This window comes from Cibotium barometz, chromosome 24, assembly GCF_041138505.1.
Source record: "Cibotium barometz isolate CiBa-2024 chromosome 24, ASM4113850v1, whole genome shotgun sequence".
In the NCBI taxonomy this organism is placed as follows: domain Eukaryota; kingdom Viridiplantae; phylum Streptophyta; class Polypodiopsida; order Cyatheales; family Cibotiaceae; genus Cibotium; species Cibotium barometz.
This window is the reverse complement of record NC_141069.1, coordinates 17,064,090-17,087,260: the sequence shown is the minus strand read 5'-3', so window position 1 is coordinate 17,087,260 and position 23,171 is coordinate 17,064,090. Positions and strand designations below refer to the sequence as shown.

General features: G+C 39.0%; 2 protein-coding genes across 2 annotated transcripts; both read left to right on the top strand.

The window, feature by feature from the left end:
- Positions 1-12,194: 12,194 nt before the first annotated feature.
- Positions 12,195-13,133, top strand: LOC147624953 (major pollen allergen Bet v 1-D/H-like). Its single transcript, XM_086818897.1, has 2 exons — positions 12,195-12,470; positions 12,598-13,133. The coding sequence occupies exons 1-2, from the start codon at positions 12,287-12,289 to the stop codon at positions 12,933-12,935; spliced, it is 522 nt and encodes a 173-aa protein (XP_086675023.1). The 5' UTR covers positions 12,195-12,286; the 3' UTR covers positions 12,936-13,133.
- Positions 13,134-17,126: 3,993 nt separating this feature from the next.
- Positions 17,127-18,065, top strand: LOC147624952 (major pollen allergen Bet v 1-D/H-like). The gene is made up of 2 exons (XM_086818896.1): positions 17,127-17,402; positions 17,530-18,065. The coding sequence occupies exons 1-2, from the start codon at positions 17,219-17,221 to the stop codon at positions 17,865-17,867; spliced, it is 522 nt and encodes a 173-aa protein (XP_086675022.1). The 5' UTR covers positions 17,127-17,218; the 3' UTR covers positions 17,868-18,065.
- Positions 18,066-23,171: the final 5,106 nt, after the last annotated feature.

The window sequence follows — 23,171 nt, the reverse complement described above, 5'->3', positions numbered from 1 at the left end:
TAAGCGAAGAGCCACGTAACATGTGGATTGCCACACAGACTTAACCCAAGCGAAGGAAGAATCGCTAATCTCTACTCTGAGAGAGTATCGAGATATATTTGCTTGGAGTTACAAAGACCTTAAGGGGGTAGATCCAAAGATCTGCCAACATACAATTCCCATGCGAGAGAATGCCAAGCCGTCTAAGCAGCGTCCTTACACGTATAATGATAATTTTGCCAAAAAGATCAAAGAAGAGATTGACAAGCTATTAGCGGCTGAATTTATTTATGAGATTGAACATACAGAATGGGTTTCACCGATTGTGGTAGTACCTAAGAAGAATGGAAAACTACGAGTATGTGTCAATCTAAAGAAAGTAAATGTTGCTACTGTCCGGGACCACTATCCGCTTCCACTCACACTGATCATGTATTAGAGAGGGTAGCTTACAGTTTTCTTGATGGATTTTCGGGCTACAACCAAGTATCTATTGATCCCAAGGATCAACACAAAATCGCATTTACTACAGAATGAGGAGTGTTTGCATATAGAGTCATGCCTTTTGGTTTGACTAACGCTCCAGCCACCTTTCAGAGGTTGATGAGCCATGCGTTCAAAGAATACCTGCGATTATTTCTTGAAATATTCATGGATGACTTGTGTGTGCATTCCATAAACAGAGAAGAACACATAGAGCATCTCAAAAATATCTTTGAGAAATGCAGAGTGTATCACATATGCCTTAACCCTGATAAATGCAAGTTTATGGTTAGGCAAGGGAAGATTTTAGGCCACATTGTGTCTAGGAATGGTATATCCACGGATGCGGAAAAGATAGCTGTTATTGTTGAGCTACCTAGACCTTACAATGCAAAAGGGGTACAAGTTTTCATGGGTCATTGCGGCTACTATCGTAGATTTATCTACATGTACGCTGAAATAGCACGGCCATTGTACGCACTCCTTGTTGTATTTGAATGGACAGAGGATTGTGAAGAAGCCTTTGAGAAGCTGAAGAAAGCATTAGTGACGGCACCTATTCTCAGGCCGCCGGATTGGGATAATTTATTCCATGTACATATAGATGCTTCGCCTTTTGCAATTGGTTGTATTTTAGCTCAACCAGGCGCGAGAACAAAATGGACTTTCCAATCTCATATGATGATCCCATTTTTACACTAATGTAATGTGCCCAATACATAATGCGTATAGCATTCATTCTTATGCTCATTCCCAAATGCAACTCTGACTGTGAATAATCTTGATTTTGAGTGAGATTTACAGGCATTAACCAAGGGTTAAATGCAAAATGATGATTTTCACAAATTTATCAGCATAGTTTTACCAAAAATTACATTAAATCAAGGGTAACCAATTTGTACGAGGAATGGTTGGAGTATTAAATCAACTCCGAATTGCAATATGAAGTTATAGGGATCTGTATCAGATACCTAATGGTTAATTTAAACCCTTAATTGCACCAAAATATAGTGATTAGCATTGATTAATCCACTAATTATCAAATTAATCCACTATTTTGTGTGCAAAAAACAGAGTATGTGGGGAGTCCAGATCTGGTGCCTTAGACTTCAAATGAGCTTAAATGCTTCCAAGGCCATCAATAGCAATGAGTCTAGTAGAGGATTAAGCCAAGAAACACAAGATTTGACCAAATATTGAAAGCTTAATCTCTATTTTACCAAAGTCACCGCTGCAGATTTCATGAAGAGCTTGGATCTCACTGTAGACTTGATGAAATTGAATTCTGACTTCACCAGCTTGTAGAGCATGCTTGAAAACCCCTGGAGCTATGAGGAATTAGACCAATTTGATTTGGAGCAGCTGCAATGTCAAATTTTCTAAGAAAAAACACGCCTCCAAATCGGGCTGCCCCCGCCAGCATTCTGCACTGATTTGCTTCAATTCCTTTGAGGTGAGTGTAGCCCCTTGAGTCTAGTTTGAGTACCTAAAAGGGCTTGGGCTAATTTGATGTGTGCAAGGAGAGGGATCTCCTTAACTGGCTGGGGGTACAGAGGTGAGTTGAAAAATAACTAAAAATTTAATTAATTCCTAATTATCTACTAATCCTAATTAATTAGATAATGGGCTCATAAACCTAATGGATTCTAGGCATGGCTCTGATACCATGTTGAAATTAGAGCAATGTGATGAGCTATGGTGGATCAAATACTAGAATCAACATCATTAATAAATTGATTAGCAAATAATTAAGATATAATTTAAGACGTAATTAGTGAGTAATTAGCAACAAATAACTTAATGTAGGAATGGATAATCAAAAACTAGCAAATTCTCATTAGGCCAATGCCTCAATTTATAGAGTTTACATATCCAAGCATCTAATCCCACTAATTTCCTTGATTCACTCCACCTCTCCGAGAATATCTCCACCTCTTTTACTTGATTCTCTCCACCTCTTCACTTTTCCCAAGATATCTCCCAGAATATCTCCACACTTCTTGAATCTTCTCATGCTACCCTTTATTCTCTCCCAGTAGATTCTTCTCACCTTTTCACAGGTTCTTTCACATTTACACATCCTCTTTTACAGCCTCTAACCAAGGGCTTATTCCCGCACACACCCTATTCACTTGTATTTTCAACAAAAGCCCATAAGATAGACTTAGGCTTTGGCCAAAACAATGTGCTTAGATGGGTTTAATTTTTGGATTGTACGAGCCAAATCTTTATACTATTGTATCAAGCAATCAAATGCCTCTAAACTTACTATCATTTGATTATCTCTTTTGTCAATATTTGCCATTCAAATGCCTCTAAACTTACTATCATTTGATTATCTCTTTTGTCAATATTTGCCATTCGATTGCAACGAAGATGTGTTCGTTTTTTATTGAAGATATTACCTTGTCAAGGTGTAAGGGTATGAATATTATAATTTAATTTGGATAGACTCAATTATCTCAACAGTGAAAATCTTTTATACATCATATTCAATAAATTTGATGAAACTTAGCATTGACAATATACTCGCTCTTTTATTTTTTTGGTTGAACTTCTGAGGTATTGGAGCGTTTGTCTATGAAGGTTAAAGACCATCCATATCATGGATGAATTTATGTTGTTGGCACATAATATATTTTTTTAAAATTTTGAATGTCCATTAACCATACATTTTGTTTTCAACAGGATATGTTGAAGCATATAGCTTTGATTTCAAGTGTACAGAAAACTTACTATTGAGGTGGCACCAATCATTGGTGACTCATGTACCTAGAAGCAAAAGAGTTCCACCACCCCCAGATACAATAAGGAAACAAAGAAGAGTATTGATACTTGAACTCAATGGTGTTTTACTTAAGACCATTGAGATGCAACATGGTGATGTATGTCCAGACTGGGCCAAACATATGCATCTTGTGGAAGAGAATACAAGTGTTTGGCATTTGATTCGCAAAGATGCATTCACTTTCCTTGATTTTTGTATGCAATGGTTTGAGGTATGGATCTGGAGTACTAATAGACTACAAAGGACTCAACGCATTCTTGATTTGTGCTTTCCTCGACACCATCGAAAGTTTAAGGTCGTAGCAGGGCAGGCAGCATGTCAAAAGACGAATCTTCTAATTGGATATCGATTTGTATACCACAAAAACTTGGATGTAGCATGGAGAATTTTTCATGACCTGGATGGAAATAACACGCTAATTTTTTATGATACCCTCGACAATGTAATGTGGAATATGCCCGGAACCTACTTGATTTTTCCAAAGATGTGGAATCAAAATATAGAGGAGCTTCAAAGTTTTTTAGAGACAACAATCAGCGCATGGTTACTTGGTTGGATTTATGCAAAGAACAAACGGGAGTATACTTGCAACACTTTAGTAAATGAAGCAGCTTATGATAGAGAAACTTTGTATGTATTGGAGCAATACATGAGAAAACGCTATGTTCGAGATACAATTTGTACTCAATTATTATCTTGACAAAGTGTCTATTATCTACGAAGGGTTTTTGTCTTCGGATTGTAAACTTGAATGTAACAATCTCATTGAAATTTGATTGCTTTTGGTGTTTCTAAACACCATACTCTTTGGAGATCCCTCAATTCTAAGGTTCCTTTTCCAAGTGTTCTTTGGCATTATTATCCCATGTTTTTACTTCAATGTCCCTCAAATTTGAGCATATATATCATGATTTATAATCTTGATATAGTGTCTAAGATGGGTTTTTATCTGTGGATCAATCGTAAACTTAGCACATTGTTACTGTCATTGAGATTTACTTTTTGTTTTGTTGTTTCTAACACCACACCCTTTAGAGATCTCTCATTCCTAAGGTTCCTTTTTAAGTGATATTTAGAATTATTTTGGCAAATTAAATAAAGCCCATGTTTTTACTTCAATGTCTCAAAGTGGAGATAGTATTTAACATTATCTTCTTCATATGAAAGGTGTATAATCTCAATTAAATTTAGTGTCATGTTTCCCTTGTCCTTCCAATATTGTTGCATTGATGTATGTATCTATACAACTACAAACAAATATGCCAAATAGTTGTGTCAAGATATAATCTAATGGCACAAAGAGTGCACCAACAAATAGATGTTAGCTCAAACTACACAAAAATACCAAGTTTCCAACCAATCCTATAAGAAATGGGACTCGAATAATTCCCAAAATTCCTAAATTTGTCTTTGTGTGAGTGCCCTCTAGATTACTACACCAGCCCCATCATGCTTCCCCTTCCCATGAACTACTGAAACCAAGATTAATCCACTCCATCTCTAGACTATAAGTTTGTAATATCTTGCAAACAAAGTAAAGAGTTCTCTTTACTTTAAATTTTGATATCTAGCATGGCTAAACCACACCCGATGTCACTTCAATTTAGTCCCTTGATCTTATATAGCGACCTATCATGTTGGAGAAAGCATTCTTGGAAAAATAGCATATCTTGTACCTTACCTTGTGATACATAGAAATGGATAGTCTTATTCACATCACCTAATGCAAGTTAGTAATATGAAATGTGAACCAATATAGTGATTTGGTTTGAGTACTAGTATATTGATTATATCTCATTTTGCACTTTAAACAAATAATTTTCCATGAAGTCAATGACCAAGACCATCGTATCACTTGGAAACCTTGATAGACATTCCCTAAATTATTGAGCGTGTCACCTATAGAAGAAGTTATGATTGATAAAGCTATTGAATTGTGCTTTGAACAAGGAAAGTAGATCCATCCATGCATGCCAACTTTTACACTATAAGATCCTTCCTTTTCTTGTTATTCCCCTCCTTATCAACTTTGCCAGTCTCGATGTCCTCAAAAACGTTGACAAAGACCTTTAAATACTTTTCTCATTCTCTTGTAGACATAACACCATCCTTTAAACACCACACTAGCCACACTTTCCCATCAAACATTTATGTGCATGAAACATAGATGTAATGTGCTTGGGACAATATGGATTCCCAAGTTTTTATGACACTCTTATATGCATATTCAACAATTGTTGAACCAAGTAACCCTAATAAGTATATGTGCATGCTAGCCCATGGAACCCAAAGAATTGTTGTCACATTTAATTGACTGCATCCTTGAGAAACATCATATGCACATGTGCAACATAGCAACAAATGTATTGAAATCTCAACTTGCACACAAAATATAGCTTTAGGCCCCCAAAACATTATACAACGATCTCTAACTCTAGATAGCACTCTTGGAATGTTGTATTAACTTACCAAAACAATAGGAAGCATGATGAAGGAAAATTTGTATAAAGCTTCGAAGTAGTTAAAATCATTGTGGCCAATGAAGCACTGTAATATACTGCTTTAAATCAGTTAAAGTACTAACAACCAATGAAGCATTGTTAAAATAAATGACAACCAATCAAGCACTTAGAAGCTATAGAGTGCCTTAAATTAATTAAAAGCACAATGAAGCACTTACAAGAAATATACTGCTTTAAAGTAGTTAAAATCATTAAGAACTAATGAATACTGCTTTACAATAATTCAAAGCACTCATAACAAGTGAATATTTCTTTAAAGTGTTAAAAGCATTTATAACTATAATGAACACTACTTTAAAGTAACCAATGGACTCCATTGATAAATAACCAGTGAATATTGCTTTAAAGGAGATAAAAGCATTGATAACTAATAAATATTGCTTTAAAGTAGGTAAAAGCACTTACACCAAATACTACTTTAAAGTAGTGACAACTAGTGAAACAGCGCAAAGCACTTAAAAGTAATATACTGCTTCCTTTAAACTAGCTGAAAGTTCTAATAACTAGTGAATATTAATATAATAAAAGCATTAACTAGTAAATATAAATACTACTTTATAGTAGTTAAAAGCATTGATAACCAATAAGTACTACTTATAAGTAGTTAAAACACTGACCAATGAAACACTATAAAGCACTTAAAATTAATATACTTCATATACTAATGAAAACACTGACAGCAACCAATGAAACATTGTCAATCACTTAAAAGTAATACACTACTATAAAGAAGTTTAAAGTTCACACAACTAATGAAGCAATTGAAAGCGCTTTAAATCTGTGTGAACTCCTTTAAAAAGTAGTGAACCACTATAAAGCACACAAAAGCACTTAAACATTATGATGTGCAAACTGCTTTCAAGCTGCTTTAAAAAACATTCAAATAGCAAGGAAACACATTTGTAATACTTTGAAGCACTAGGAAAAGTGAAGCACTATAAAATAAAACACAAAAAAGCAGAGAGACTTGAACATCTTTCTTGTTTGGAGAGACTCGTGTCTCTGACGCCTAAAAGGAAAACACAAGGCCCCTAACCTCATGTGTGATTTTGATAGTACATGGTTGTCTTTGACATGTGGATAAGGGAAATATTCCATCCTTTTCAAAAAGGATAGATGGGATTTTGCTGAATAAAAGTTTCTTTGATAAGAATCCCTAATACCTTTGCAGCCTTAGCAACATTGAGATCTTCTCTTTTATTACCAACTAGCATCATGATAACTAATCTCTTCAAGAAGAGCTCATTCGATGGACCATTAAATCTTCACTTGTGTTAAAGTGTTGCGAATGTTTTGTTTGATGCATGTGAAAGAGTGTGTGCATTTATGTGTGGTGCATGCATAAGATTGTGTATGTGTGTGTGTGGCATATCTTTATAAAATCTATGTAAACTATTATAAAATCCCAATTCTTAATATTCTTCATTTGTCCTTCAAGACAACGTACAAAATTCTTTCCTATGAAAAGAAATGTAAGCAAATTATTTGAGAGTAGAGAGAAGGGCAAGACCACCCGCTATAAACATTGGCGGCGGCGGCGGCAGACAAAATAGCTAATATTTCCTGAAAACGAGAAAAATTTGGCATATTTCAAAGAGTCCATAAAAAAGGTTCACTTTTTACCTCTTTTTAAAAAGAGGTCTACGCATGCGTATAACATTGCCAAAAAGACTTGGTTTTGCTTACTTTCTGAGATTATAATTGAAAATCTAATAATAAGTTTTCAAAAAACATGCCAAAATAGAGACAATGTTTATTATTGCCATCTTCAATCCAAAAAGAAATTGATACAACTATAAAAAGAAGCTATTTTCTAAACATATAGCTTATGGAATTGTTATGGTTCCTCATAATCATTGCTATGTATACCAACACCATCACTAGTTGATGTGCCTTTCCCTGAGAAGGTAGATGAGACATCCTCTTCATTTTTTCTTCTATGTGTACACTTGAAGCTTAGACTCCTTGGGTCATCTGCCATGTTAATATGATTGAGGATGTGCTATAGAGTGCAACTATAAAAAGCTATCTATTTATATAAATATATTACAAAAGTGTTATCTTGATATAGTTATTATATTTATTACAAAATCCTATTTTTGCTCTTGGTGAGAGTAGCATTAAAATCCATTTTGAAGCTCTTGAGTATCATAATTTCTTAATTGATAATATTATGTATAGATTAATTTTAAAATATCATGAATAATCTATTTCAAAGTTATCTAATTTTAAAAAATAATTGCCCAATAATTTTTAAAGAAGATGTGTCCTTAATGTGACAAAAAGGGGTTAAGATGGTAATTTTAGTTATTAAATGAGTTTAGAAAGCATGAAAAAACTCTCTTTAAGAAACAAAAAATTATACTTTCCAAAATACTTTTTTGTAAAATATTAGGCAGGGATTTGGGTTCGAATCCTATTGGTTACTACACATGGTAAGGATCTTTTAGCTACAGAATTTGCAGCCAACTTAATGCAAAGTAACAACTTCTCAACAAACTAAGAGTTGATGTTTTGCAACAATTTGATACAAAACATCTTTTATGAAAAAATGATATTTTGCATCAAGTTGATGCAAAACATAAACTTTATATGTAAAACATCAAGTTTCTATGCAAGAGATCAACTTTTTTGCAAAACTCAATGTTTTGCATCAATGTTATGAAAAACATTAACTTTTCCACAAAAGATGTTTTGCATCATTAATGCAAAACATCAAGTTTTATGGAAAAGTTACTCTTTTTGCATCACCTTGATGCAAAACATCAACTTTTCCATAAAGCTTGATGTTTTGCATCAACTTTGATGCAAAACATCAGCTTTACCACAAAACTTGATGTTTTGCATCAAGTTTCAAATGCTTGAGAAGAAAGTTGGAGGATCAGGGGTTGATTTTCACAAACGGCCTGTTTTAGCAATTCTCTTCATGATTGCATGCTCAGGATGACTTATTCTCCACATTTTGAGTACCAAAACAACTATGTTTCGATACGATATGCAGAAGTCACAGAGCTATTTGCTGATGTTGTTTCGATGCGATATGGAGACGTCATAGAGCTATTTGCTGCATCAGCAAATAGCTCTATGATGTCTGCATATCGCATCGAAACATAGTTGTGTTGGTACTCAAAATTTGTGGAATAGGTCGTCTAAGCATCAGCAAAGTGCTATGTGACGTCTGCATATCGCATTGAAACATAGTTGTGTTAGTATTCAAAATTTGTGGAATAGATCTTCTGAGCATACTCACGTAAATAGAATCGCTAAAATAGGCCGTTTGTGAAAATTGACCTCTAATCCTTTAAATTTCTTCTCCTAAACATCTGAAACTCGATACAAGACATCAAGTTTTGTGGTAGAGCTGATGTTTTGCAGCATCAACTTTGATGATGCAAAAGATCAACTCTTAGCCTATAAGTTGATGTTTTCCATCAACTTTGATGTAAAACATCAACTTTTAGGGGACTATTCTTCTTAACTTTAAAATATTTTAGATTTTTTATGATTTTTTTATTTTTTATCACCAAAAAATCTTTAAAAACTCATTCCAAATAGTAAATAGTAGCCAATAAAATCTCAAAGAAAATTAAAAATCGTGTAAATCACAAAATTAAATAAAGCATTCTTAAGATAAGTTGATATAGGTAGGACAAAGGTTTAGGGTACTAAGGATGTGAAAAACACACATGGTCACAACCTTTGACTACAAATTTGAGAGGAGGTCATTAAAAATTTTTTTCTTGTCTATGTATCCATGTAACCTTTGTATCATAAATAATAATGAGATAATCCATGATGACCTGTAATCCATTGGTTTTGATCCAGATGTGCAAGGCTCCATTGATTTGGAAGACCATGAGTCGATTGATTTGCCGTGCATGAAGGCATCACATGTGTTGCATACGTAAAATACATGTGTGTGGTGCATGCCACCATGTGCTAGATGCGTGTGTTATGCATGCAACACATGCATAACATGTGTGGCTTGCCACCATGGGGCGGTGCCATTTAAATGTTCTCGCACCCCTCTCACCCTCTCAAACCCTCCACTCTCACCCCCTCTCACACCTCTCTTACCCTCAAATCCTCCACTCTCATGATCTCAAACCCTCCTCTCCCCTCTCACACTATCGCACCCCTCTCAAACCCTCCACTCTCTCTACCATAATTACTAGCCACTCTCACTCTCACTGTCCTCTCCCTCAAACTCTTTCCTCTCTCCCTTTCACCCTCTCAAATACTCTATGCCCCGTCAATCTCTTCATCTCTATTATCATGAGCTCATCCACCAATACCTCTAATAATACAATGTTTGCAAGAATCTTGATTAAATCTCTTTGAACTTTCATGCACCTAAAAGAAAAAGAACCAATATTGGATGCCGTTTTGGAGGTGTGGACAACAACGTCCAAACTACAGGAGCGGTGGTAATGTAATATGAGCAGAATTGTAGAGCACCTTCTAAGTCTTCAATTGTCATAACTTCTTGAATTTTTTATAGTGGGCCTAACTAATGGGCTCACTATCTCCTTTTGGATCAAGTACAGGTGTCTTCACTTCAGTAGTTGCTTTGAGTGCCTCCTGGATTCCATCCCATACCTTGATCAATGGATCGTTTGATGCAAAAGCCACACGCATCAACTTGACATCGCTGGCTTGTTGATGCATCCTTACCAATGAAACTACTTTTCTTTGAGACGCCAATGCCTATATTGACTTGATCCTCTAGTGCAAAGGTCAATAACATATTGATCTTCCTTGCATAGAAGACATTGCCTTTCATATGCTCCTGTGCTTCTTTTGCCACTTCATCCTCATCTATGTTAAGGATGGATGCTATGAGTTAGAGTAGGGATGGATGTCTTCTAACAAGTGATCATTTCCCCCAAAGCTACCCTCCTTGCTCAAGAGTGTTAGAACACAAAAGGTCTTTGTCACACCCATGAGTGGGATCTTGTCTCTATGGATGATGCCTACAAATCTTTAATACCAGCCTACAACCTTAGCCACAACATCCTTGAGATTGACCATCTCTCTCATATTCAAGAATAATAACAAGATAAACTATGCTAGGGATAGTGTAGTCTCCATTACAACCTTAAGAAACTTGCCAAACGTATCCATATTCCATTGTAGCTCTTTTTAGAAAAACCCTATGTTGTATCAAGAATGCACAACTCGATTGGAAGTGGACCTTTAAAGTGACATTGTAATACCTATATGTTACAATGCCAATGCCAATGCCACTGTCACAAGTAGATAGATACATACCTTGGATAGTGCTGCAGGCGTTAATGTTTCATTGGATGTGCAGGTTTCCTTGGATGTGGATGTAAGTGAGGTGTGGTTGATGGTTTAAAAAATGCTTTTGTAGATAAAATATCATAGGAGCATGTAGAGCTCGTTGCTACTCCCCCATGCCAGTTATCAATGATATTTACAAATGCTATTGCCAACACATCCCATAAACATGAAAGAGAAGTAGCGAAGGAGTAGGAGGCCAAGCGTAGAAAGCTCTATAAAATGTAGCACGAAGGCCTAAGGATGCCTCAACCTGGGCCCTAATAAGTGCATATTCAAGTGGACTATGATTCTCATCTTTCTGAAAGTTCTACACCTTGAAGACTTTTGAAGGGTGGTAGTTGAAAGCTCGTTATATATAATCTTGATCTTTTGTATGTTCACAAAGCATTGGCACATTGAAGGATCTTTCATAGATTTGACGACATGAGTCTCTTCATACGTGTCCTCAAAGAAGCGGGCATTTTCATACTTTTATCCTAACCACTAATAATTTCATGTTCTTTTTCTTTTGGTTTTTTTTTTGGGGGGGGGGGGCTTCATTTAACTTTTGAGTTGCAACATAATAATTTTGAAGCTGAGGAGTTGATGATGTGGCTTTTTCTTAGAGGAGGGGTGCAATTTGGGTGGTTTATTGGACTCCTCTCTAAGAATTATAAGTTGGACTCGGAATTATAATATATATCGGTCGAGTACAAGGGGGCGGCTGTGGTGGTGGGGAGGGTCAGCGTTCAACTTTTGGGATTTGAAAGGCAAAAGGAATGGGAGAGAAGAAGAGTAGGTGATTCCATGGTCTTCTAGAACTTGGTACCTAGAGTACGCCTGAATAATAAAAGTAGTAATCGTATCGACCACAAAGACCCCCCCCCCCCCAAAAAAAAAAAGAAAAAGAAAAAGTAATCGTATCGATCCCGAATCCCGATAGCATTGTGCAGGCGCTGCTGAAAGTCTTAAATCGAAGTGGCGTGCCCTGCGGGTTTTTCTTCTTGTAATTGGACGCTCATGGGTGCCGTGGCGGAAAGGAATGGGGTCCACGAGGACTTTTGTGGATATCACAAATGGAATGGAGTTGCAACTCTTGCAGTATAAAAGCAGGTGGGCTGGATCCCCGTGTAACTCTCTATCTCTCTCTCTTTCTTGTTTAATTTGAGCTAATAATTGTTAATAATTATTAGCAATATTCCTGCACAGCAGTTAGTTAACTCTCCCGGCAATGGCGATCGAGGTGTTCAGCGACAAGGTGGAGTGCAAGGTGTCGGCCAAGAGGCTGTGGCGCGGGGCCTTCGAGGACGCCCATAACTGCCTGCCCAAGGCTCTGCCGCAGGTGATCGCGGGCGTGGAGTACGCGGGCAGCGGCTTCCAGCCGGGCTCGCTGAGAACCATCCACTTCCACAAGAGTATGCATGCAGGCTGGTCGATGAATGAATTGATTTATTTAAATAAGCAGCTTCGCGCTAGCTGCATAATGAATTGAATCATTGTAAATTAGATAATACTGATGACAGTTTTCATGGCTCCTCGCAGGCCACGCTGAGCACATTGCGCGAGAGAAGCACCCGGAGCACGTGGTGCTGCACATCAAGGAGAGGCTGGAGGAGGTGGACCACCAGGCCCTCAAGCTGAAGGTGGAGGTGGTGGAAGGGGGCTTCCTGGGCGTCCTGGTGAAGCACTACAAGTACACCGTGAAGGTGAAGGAAGGGGCGCACCCCGGCACATGCGTGGTGCACTGGTCCTTCGAATATGAGGCCCTGTCCGAGAAGCACCAGCCCCACGTCCCTGCGGCGCTTAAGGAGGTGGTGCCCCTCAGCTTCACTGGAGTGGAAGCATACCTGCTCGCCCACGGCGACTTATACACGGAGTGAATCTTGGAGCTGGCCCCCCTCTCTCTACCTAGGCAAATGGTTGTTTAAATACGAAGGCTTCTCATGAGGTCGGCTGCTCTTGAGCAAACGATTGAGCGAACGGGAGGGACTACCATCTTGGTTTTTTGGGCGCTGCCGTTTTTGTATTTCTTCATCGAGGGGGAAACTTTTTATTAGTAATAAAGAGGTTTATATACATATGTGTGTGTGCGTTTTTTTTTTCAAAGCTTGGATATGTACATGCTCGGCGAGAGTGTTGCCTTTGTATGTATGCTCCTTGCTTTAATTACCATCCTACGTGGCAATATGGGGTGTTTACATTAACAATGCATTGCATTAGCTACACTACGCTCGCTCGCATGTCACTCTTCCCCACTTGATCAGAGGGCTATAGCTCTACCCACAACATTGGGAGGATAATGTTGCATTGCGTAGATTTTCGGGGACGTAGAGTCATGCACAACATTAGATAGACGAAACTTTTTCTTTTTCTATTTTCCGGCTCAGCTCTTGGAGTGATGTTTTGGGGTCCTACATGTATGAATCATCTCCATACACTACACACAAACCTCCATGCATTTCTCCACATATTAGATTCTGTCTAAATGGTGTAGACCGTCGACAATGACATTTGATCATTGATTCTCCATTGATCTTCACCATCGGCCATTGTTTAAAAAATCATGGCTTTATGAGAAAATCTCTTTCAATAAGTCCTATCACTATAAACATTAGGACATTTTCGAGGTCATTTATAGGGCCTTGTAAGAAATTCACGAATTTCTAATTTCTCTCTCTAGAAAATGTGTATAGAATAAATAAAAACTAAATTTCAAGATGTAAAAGTTCTATTCTTTCTTTTAAGAACATTTGGAAGCTTGTCATAAAGTCCGTGTACCTCATGTCTATACCCCACATTGCATTTATGATGTGAGAGATGTGGAATTGACGGCGCGAAACACGGGCACACATCACTAGAAGAATGCAGGTATTTGATATTGGCAGCATTGAGCTCGAGCACGCTTAGTAAACTCTCGCTGAGGGAATGGGGCCAAGTTAAAAAATTATAATAAACATGGCCACCTACGGCATCAATAAATCCCTCACATGCACATGGATAGGTCATGAGCTCCTTAAGCTAGGGGTCTAGGGTTCAAATCCCAGCTGGGCCAAGAGCCGTAGGATAGCCCGAGTTTCATATATCTTTTTCCATTTCAACACACACACACACATGTATACATGCATGCATCCAAACAAATGTGAACTTTGAATGAAATAAATCACTTTCAAAAATTAAGTTTTGGAATGTAAGGGAAGAGTAAAAAGGAAGTAAGTGTTACAGATAAAACACTTTCCTCTTGATAGCCATTTGGTGCACATAGGGGTGCATAAGTTGCTTTAGAATTTTCTTATAGCTTCCAATGGCTATCTTTTACACACGCACACACACACACACCGACCCACCCACCCACACACCCACCCAAACACACAAACTTATAGTGATGTAGGGTGTGTGTGTGTGTGTGTGTGTGAAAGATAGCCATGTCTGCTAAAAAGACTAAGTGGATAGAGAAGATGAATGAGGAAGATGATGAGAGGGAAAGTTTATTTTGTGTGCTAAATGTTCTAGCAAAGAAGAAAACTTGAAAGAAAGTATGATGAATTGTGTGTGTGTGTGTGTGTGTATGTATGTATGTATGTATGTATATGTTTGTGTGTGTGCACACACACACACCCACACACACACACATGCACACACACACACACATACTCTGAATTCTAGTGCCGTTTGGCATGATATTTAGACCTTAACAATGTTGGAACGTAGTATGCACGCTAAATGGCTATGGACCATCGGCTTTGTATCTTGTGCTCCTGTAGAGTTGCTTTAGAGTATTCTTATAGCTCCAAATGGCTATCTTATACACACATACACACACACACACACCAACTTATAGTGATGTAGGTGTGTCTGTGTGGGTGATTGTGTGTGTGTGTGTGTGTGTGTGTGTGTGTGTGAAAGAAAACCATGTGTGTGCTAAAATGGCTAAGGGGATAGAGAAGAATACTTTATGCGCTCCACAGGGGTGCATGAGTTGCTTTAGAATACTTTATGCACTCCAAATGGCACTCTTTCACATAAACACAAAAACACACACATTTTTTATGTATTTTAAAAGGTTTTATGTGTGGGTATTTATGTGTGTGTGTGTGTGAGAGAGAGAGAGAGAGAGAGAGAGAGAGAGAGAGAGAGAGAGAGTGTAGAGCCTTTTGGCGCTCATAGGAGATCACAAATTCTACATAACCTCCTTATCGCGTGCCAAATGGCCATCTAAGTCTTGCCTTGTGTATATGTGCATATATGTATCTGTGAGATGGTGCATGTGTGTGTGTGTGTGTGTGTGCGCACGAGAGAGAGAGAGAGAGAACTTCAGTCTCTCTCTCTCTCTCTCTCTCTCTCTCTCTCTCTCTCTCTCTCTCTCTCTCTATCTTGATCTCCCTCCCTCCCTCTCTCTCTCTCTCCACTAACACTAGAAACTAGCTTTGAAAAAAAAATAGTAGTTTCTATTTTCGGCTAAACGTTAAACCTCAACTGTACGATCGGCATATCACCACATGTGTACGGTCTCGAAAGACATGCCCAACGAATCGGGCTAAATTGGATAAAGGGACTACTAAAGACTTGTATAGGGATTTAAGAAGGACTGAGGAGAATGTGGTGTATTGTAATAGGATTTGGAGAACAAGTTTGGGGCCCAACACTTGGAGGAAAAGATGGAAAATGATCTAGAAACTGGAAATTTCTATTTAAGATCAAATCTTTCTTTGAGGGTTTGTATGGGTGCCCTTCCTCTGGAGTAAACTGGTGTAAAGGAACTTCACTAATGGGTGTTGCCCTAGATGCAAAACAGCTTTGGAAGACGAAAAACATGCCTTTTAGGATTGCCCTACTATCAGAAGCACTTGGACCAGAGTTAGTAGATTGGTATTATAACTGTATTGGTGTGCAGGCTCACTGGGGGGGACTAGGTATTAGCGAGATGGAAAAACAATGAGGAGATTGTGGATGATATTTTTAACATAATTAGATTCTATTGTTTGTGGGAAATATGGAATACCAAAAATTGTATCTTATTTTAGAAAACAGGTGATACAAGGTTGGATACTACCGGTTTGATGTATAAATGTGTACATATGTGTTGGTTTATACTTTTAGTCAATAAACTGAATAAAGAAGGGATGTTACAGATTATTCATGTTTTGCACGCTGCCATGTCTTGACACTACTTGGAAGAGGATCCCTTCAAGCATACTAGGCTGAGCCTATCCTTGTTGATGTGTATTCAGGTCATCTTTGTGCAGAAGCCAAGGTGCAGAGACCAGTCACGTTTAGGTCCCCAAGGACCAGAAGATGGTATAGGAAAGTGAAACAAATCAAATATACTTATGTAGCCTTCATTGAAAATCCAACACGTGCAAGACCTGTGGTCAAAGTATGGTCAAGGAAGGGGGATGTTTTTGAGGATCAGTCATCCAAAGGATGTATTACTGAGGCTCTGATGGAAGCATGCATTCAGCTGGGGTTTTTGACTTCCTTGGAAAACTCTTCTTTTTGTATTTGAAGATGAGAGATGGGATATGATTTGTAACATGTTGAATGGGGTTTGAGGGTTGTCAAGTTGTTATTTGAGATGTAACGGCCTTTTGGTATATTAATACATATCTATATTGGTTTAAAAAGAAGGAATTATAATATATATCGGTCGAGTACAAGGGTAGCTATGGCAGGGGGAGGGTCAGCGTTCAACTTTTGGGATTTGAAAGGCAAAAGGAATGGGAGAGAAGAAGAGTAGGTGATTCCATGGTCTTCTAGAACTTGGTACCTAGAGTACGCCTGAATAATAAAAGTAGTAATCGTATCGACCACAAAGACCCCCCCCCCCCAAAAAAAAAGAAAAAGAAAAAGTAATCGTATCGATCCCGAATCCCGATAGCATTGTGCAGGCGCTGCTGAAAGTCTTAAATCGAAGTGGCGTGCCCTGCGGGTTTTTCTTCTTGTAATTGGACGCTCATGGGTGCCGTGGCGGAAAGGAATGGGGTCCAGGAGGACTTTTGTGGATATCACAAATGGAATGGAGTTGCAACTCTTGCAGTATAAAAGCAGGTGGGCTGGATCCCCGTGTAACTCTCTATCTCTCTCTCTTTCTTGTTTAATTTGAGCTAATAATTGTTAATAATTATTAGCAATATTCCTGCACAGCAGTTAGTTAACTCTCCCGGCAATGGCGATCGAGGTGTTCAGCGACAAGGTGGAGTGCAAGGTGTCGGCCAAGAGGCTGTGGCGCGGGGCCTTCGAGGACGCCCATAACTGCCTGCCCAAGGCTCTGCCGCAGGTGATCGCGGGCGTGGAGTACGCGGGCAGCGGCTTCCAGCCGGGCTCGCTGAGAACCATCCACTTCCACAAGAGTATGCATGCAGGCTGGTCGATGAATGAATTGATTTATTTAAATAAGCAGCTTCGCGCTAGCTGCATAATGAATTGAATCATTGTAAATTAGATAATACTGATGACAGTTTTCATGGCTCCTCGCAGGCCACGCTGAGCACATTGCGCGAGAGAAGCACCCGGAGCACGTGGTGCTGCACATCAAGGAGAGGCTGGAGGAGGTGGACCACCAGGCCCTCAAGCTGAAGGTGGAGGTGGTGGAAGGGGGCTTCCTGGGCGTCCTGGTGAAGCACTACAAGTACACCGTGAAGGTGAAGGAAGGGGCGCACCCCGGCACATGCGTGGTGCACTGGTCCTTCGAATATGAGGCCCTGTCCGAGAAGCACCAGCCCCACGTCCCTGCGGCGCTTAAGGAGGTGGTGCCCCTCAGCTTCACTGGAGTGGAAGCATACCTGCTCGCCCACGGCGACTTATACACGGAGTGAATCTTGGAGCTGGCCCCCCTCTCTCTACCTAGGCAAATGGTTGTTTAAATACGAAGGCTTCTCATGAGGTCGGCTGCTCTTGAGCAAACGATTGAGCGAACGGGAGGGACTACCATCTTGGTTTTTTGGGCGCTGCCGTTTTTGTATTTCTTCATCGAGGGGGAAACTTTTTATTAGTAATAAAGAGGTTTATATACATATGTGTGTGTGCGTTTTTTTTTTCAAAGCTTGGATATGTACATGCTCGGCGAGAGTGTTGCCTTTGTATGTATGCTCCTTGCTTTAATTACCATCCTACGTGGCAATATGGGGTGTTTACATTAACAATGCATTGCATTAGCTACACTACGCTCGCTCGCATGTCACTCTTCCCCACTTGATCAGAGGGCTATAGCTCTACCCACAACATTGGGAGGATAATGTTGCATTGCGTAGATTTTCGGGGACGTAGAGTCATGCACAACATTAGATAGACGAAACTTTTTCTTTTTCTATTTTCCGGCTCAGCTCTTGGAGTGATGTTTTGGGGTCCTACATGTATGAATCATCTCCATACACTACACACAAACCTCCATGCATTTCTCCACATATTAGATTCTGTCTAAATGGTGTAGACCGTCGACAATGACATTTGATCATTGATTCTCCATTGATCTTCATCGAGGGGGAAATTTTTTTATATTAATAATTTAAAAAAAGAGATGTCAAAAATCCATTTTTTTAGTATTTCCTTTGGTCCTTAGGCCACTCTAAGACTTCATCTTATGTGAGTATTTACTCATTTTTGGAGGGATTTTCTTTATTTCTTCTATTTATCTTCTCCACACATTTGGATGAATCTGATTGGCCCCTCAGAACCTTAATTTATTTTTTTCTGAAAATCTGGACCCCTAGCTAGGTTAAGGCCTTTTGAACATATTAAAATTGATTTCTAATGCACCTTCTGAAAATCTTTTTTCTGAAGTTCAAAAAGATTTTCAGAAGGTGCATTAGAAATCAATTTTAATCTATTCAAAAGGCCTTATCCTAGGGGTCCAAATTTTCCTGACACCACCTCGTGAGGCCCATATGAGCCCACCCATGCCCATGTGTTTACATGGATCCCACATATATGCTAGAAGGCACAAGATCAAAGCCGAGATGGTAGGGGCTACAGCTGCAGCAGTTGGATCAGTTGGTTTCGCCATATGTATGAGAAGAAGGAAGAGCATACGGGGGAGCTAAGAGCGCTTGTAGCTTGTGCCTTTCCTATAAATGAATCCCATAAAGCTAAGACAGACACTGAACATGCTGGGAGCTCCCTCCTCACACCCTCATGCTCCACCTCGGCCCACGTGGGCCACCCCGAACCATCTTGCACACACATGCCACCCTCCATGTAATTGTTAAAGGAGACTGCCCTCTTGCATACACGATCTGTCTCCTACTGGCCTTGGGCATATAGAAACGATTTATCATCAAAGTCAAAACCATCTTTGGATTATATATATATATATATTCCTAAAAATAGCCTCACTAGTCTTAGGCCCACACACACTAGGCCTACCTTTTGAAAATATGTAAGCCAATAAAGACATATGAGGATGCACACTTTGCTATAAGGATAGAAGGCTCCAAAAGAGATATTCAAAGGTGGTCTCCGCTTCATCAACAATTTCCAACCTTCCATTTATGGAATAAGGCATGCAAAGTCTACCTTCCTTTTTTTGTAATGAAGAAACATAATATCAAAGTTTGGTATTATCTCAAGATTTTCGTGGAGAAACCCACCATCTCTAGAAACATCCATGAGGATTCACTAAGCCTCTACGCACCATCTACATATCCTTGGAGAGGCTCATTTTGGAGAATTACTTGGAGATATCTTAGCTCATGTAACCCCAACTCACCTTGGATATCCAAAGTATCTCCATCTATCAAAATATCCTCATCTATCCAAAGTATCCCGCCACATGGCAGGCTAAGAGGACACCAAACCTTGTAATATCTCATGATATGAAATATCTTTATACTCTTGGAGGCCTATAAAAAGGGTCATACTCTTGGCACCAACACAAGAGAGAATAGAGATCCATCCATAAGAGCCATTACCCTTCATCTCTATCCACCATCATCATTAGGCTATCACTCTAGTCATCCTCTCCATCTTCATCGAGGGGGGAATTTTTTTATATTAATAATTAAGTTGGAGATGGATTAACTCGGAATTATAATATATATCGGTCGGGTACAAGGGTAGCGGGGGGCGGCTGAGGGTCAACGTTCAACTTTTGGGATTTGAAAGGCAAAAGGAATGGGAGAGAAGAAGAGTAGGCGATTCCATGGTCTTCTAGAACTTTATAGCATGAAGGTGGTACCTAGAGTACGCCTGAATAATAAAAGTAGTAATCGTATCGACCACAAAGACCACCCCCCCCCCCCCCCCCCCCCAAAAAAAAAAAGAAAAAGAAAAAGTAATCGTATCGATCCCGAATCCCGATAGCATTGTGCAGGCGCTGCTGAAAGTCTTAAATCGAAGTGACCATCTTGGTTTTTTGGGCGCTATCGAGGGGAAAACTTTTTTATAGTAATAATAATAAAAAAGAGGTTTATATACATACGTGTTTTTTTTTTTCAAAGCTTGGATATGTACATGCTCGAGTCAGGCGAGAGTATCGCCTTTGTATGTATGCTCCTGCTTTAATTACCATCCTACGGGGTAATATGGGGTGTTTACATTAACAATGCATTGCATTAGCTACACTACGCTAGGCAACTTCTTTGTGTTGGACGTCCTTTTTTTCATTACTCTAACTAAGTGGCATATTTAGAGTGATTAAGCCTTCCTAATCTTTGTGTACGATAGGGATTAAGAATCTTTGTGACTATCTCGTGGATATTGTACATCTACTCATTCTATTGTGTGTGGCAAACATAGAGTGACAGAGGAAAAGCATTCTCTAGAGATGTATCATTCTCATCAAATCTCTTGAGTGGCACATTGTGTTGAGAAAGAGAAACAGAAAGAGTGTTTCTTTTTAAGTAAGGCATTCAGAGGTGAGAGAGATTTTTGCAATAGAGTGATAGCCTATTAACTTTGTGTGAGTGAGAAAAAGGTTGAAAGAAAGCATTTCCATGTGACTCGGAGAGGAGAAGAGAGTGATTTCTACTGATATTTCAAGTTTTCTTTTTAACAACCATTGAGGCTCTTTACTGTTTCTATGTGAAGCTCCACAAGAGTCCTTTGTAAAACTCCTACATCAAGGTGGCCAAGTAGTAGCAAGGCGATGAACAGCCACGGCTTCTTTTCTGAGCCATATGTGAGTATGGGTAGTAACAGCCAAAGTGCAGTTGTGAACTAATGTGTGAAATGTGGGAGCTACTCTTTCTTGGAGTGAGCTTCTCTATGTGTGAAACAAAAGACCAGCTCTCTATGAGCTAAACAACAAGGCATTTGGAACAACTTGAAATGAGCCAGCAGTGCATAGCTTGGTGTAATGTCTAGATGTCTTCTACATTTTTTATTTTCCAATTGCATAATCACCTCTATATAGCTTCACTTATGTGGACTGAAGCAATAAAGATAAGCCCAAATCCAAGCTCATGGATCCATTTACATAGATTCTTCCTTTGGGATTTGAACAAACCCTAATCACCAATAAAAAGGTGCATCTGCCTTTTGGGTTGGTGCACAGCAAACAACAGTGAATCTTGGGCATCGTATTTCATAACACAATCATGAACATCTTTTCTGTGTGAGTTAAAGGAAATATGGAACGGTTCTACTTGTAGAGATCTCTGTGTTGTGAGCTGCATTTCCAGAGAACCAGTCTGGTGGCGTGTCTTCTCTCTTCAATCAGCACTCCTCATAGCATAACACATGCTACGTGTCTTCTCTCTTCAATCAGCACTCCTCATAGCATAACACATGCTATGTATAATGCACATGGGCGGCCGGTAGAACATTTCTATTCCAAGGGTGAAAATGGCGCTGGTGCATTAAAAGGCTAGCATAAGGCAAGTTTTTATAGGTTATAAAATATTTTGTGAAAATCAACTATGGTTTGCTTTTAAAAAGGAAACCATCACTTGGTATGAAAAATGTTTAGAAAAATCATAGCTTTGTGAGAAAATCTCTTTCAATAAGTCCTATCACTATATAAAGGACTCCTTTCCATTGTATGTCCTGCAAAGTTCTACAACTCTCCACAATGTCTAGATATGGGGTTCTACAACTCTCCACAATGTCCCAAAGATGATAAGAAAGTTTGTAGGTTGGTGTGGGGCAAGATATGTGGCATTCAACTGGTTTCAATTTTGCATGTGGAAAGTCAATCTTCTTCAAAATGCTACATAGCTTTTGGGAATGCATTGTTGTTGGATGACATCCTCTACAAGTGCACATTGAACAATCATGAGACATTCTCCATACTACTAGCGTTCCTCATAATGGAATTTGGAGTTTGGTTATATGAATAGTTACATTCCAAGGATCATATGGCATGGGTAAAGGGGCAAAGGGGGATGCATTTGGAGTTTCTTATGGTGCGTAGTTGTGAGTAGAAGTTAATTTTGTGATTGAGAAGCTTTAATCTAGAGGCAAGACTATGACCTACCAAGAGAAGCAAGAGGAAGACCAAGATGCATTAAGGTACCGAGACATTGGGAGAAGGGGAAGGGATAGAAGGAGAAAGTTTTATGCTACCATGCACTGCTCTCAATATATCTCGATGTAGCAAATTTTAGTAACTATTGAAACTCACCAAGTTCAATAAATTTTATTTAAGTTTTACCATCCTACGTGGCAATATGGGGTGCATACATTAACCATTGCATTAGCTACACTACGCTTGAATGTCACTCTTCCCCACTTCATGAGAGGGCTACAGCTCTACCGAACATTGGGAGGAGAATGTTGCATTGCGTAGATTTTTGGGGACGTAGAGATGAGCAAAACATTAGATAGACAAAACTTTTTCTTTTTCTTTTTTTCGACTCAGCTCTTGGAGTGATGTTTTGGGGTCCTACATGTATGAATCATCTCCATTTTGCGTGACACTACACACAAACCTCCATGCATTGCTCCACATATTAGATTTCGTCTAAATGGTGTAGACCGCCTATAATGACATTTGATCATTGATTCTCCATGGATCTTCACCATCGGTCATTGTTTTGATGTTTGACCATTGATCTCTTGACCAATGCCAACAACATGTGTTCAAGAACTAGCTCTTTTAGAGAGAACACCTTTGTATGGTCTCGCTCACCATCCTATGCATTTAAATGGTGTGCAACCATTGAATCAACTACCATTCTCCATCC

Bases quoted from the DNA above. Each gene is read 5' to 3' on its own strand.
- LOC147624953 (XM_086818897.1), top strand. From the start codon at position 12,287: ATGGCGATCGAGGTGTTCAGCGACAAGGTGGAGTGCAAGGTGTCGGCC. The intron at 12,471-12,597 runs GTATGCATGCAG...GGCTCCTCGCAG, and splicing joins AACCATCCACTTCCACAAGA to GCCACGCTGAGCACATTGCG.
- LOC147624952 (XM_086818896.1), top strand. From the start codon at position 17,219: ATGGCGATCGAGGTGTTCAGCGACAAGGTGGAGTGCAAGGTGTCGGCC. The intron at 17,403-17,529 runs GTATGCATGCAG...GGCTCCTCGCAG, and splicing joins AACCATCCACTTCCACAAGA to GCCACGCTGAGCACATTGCG.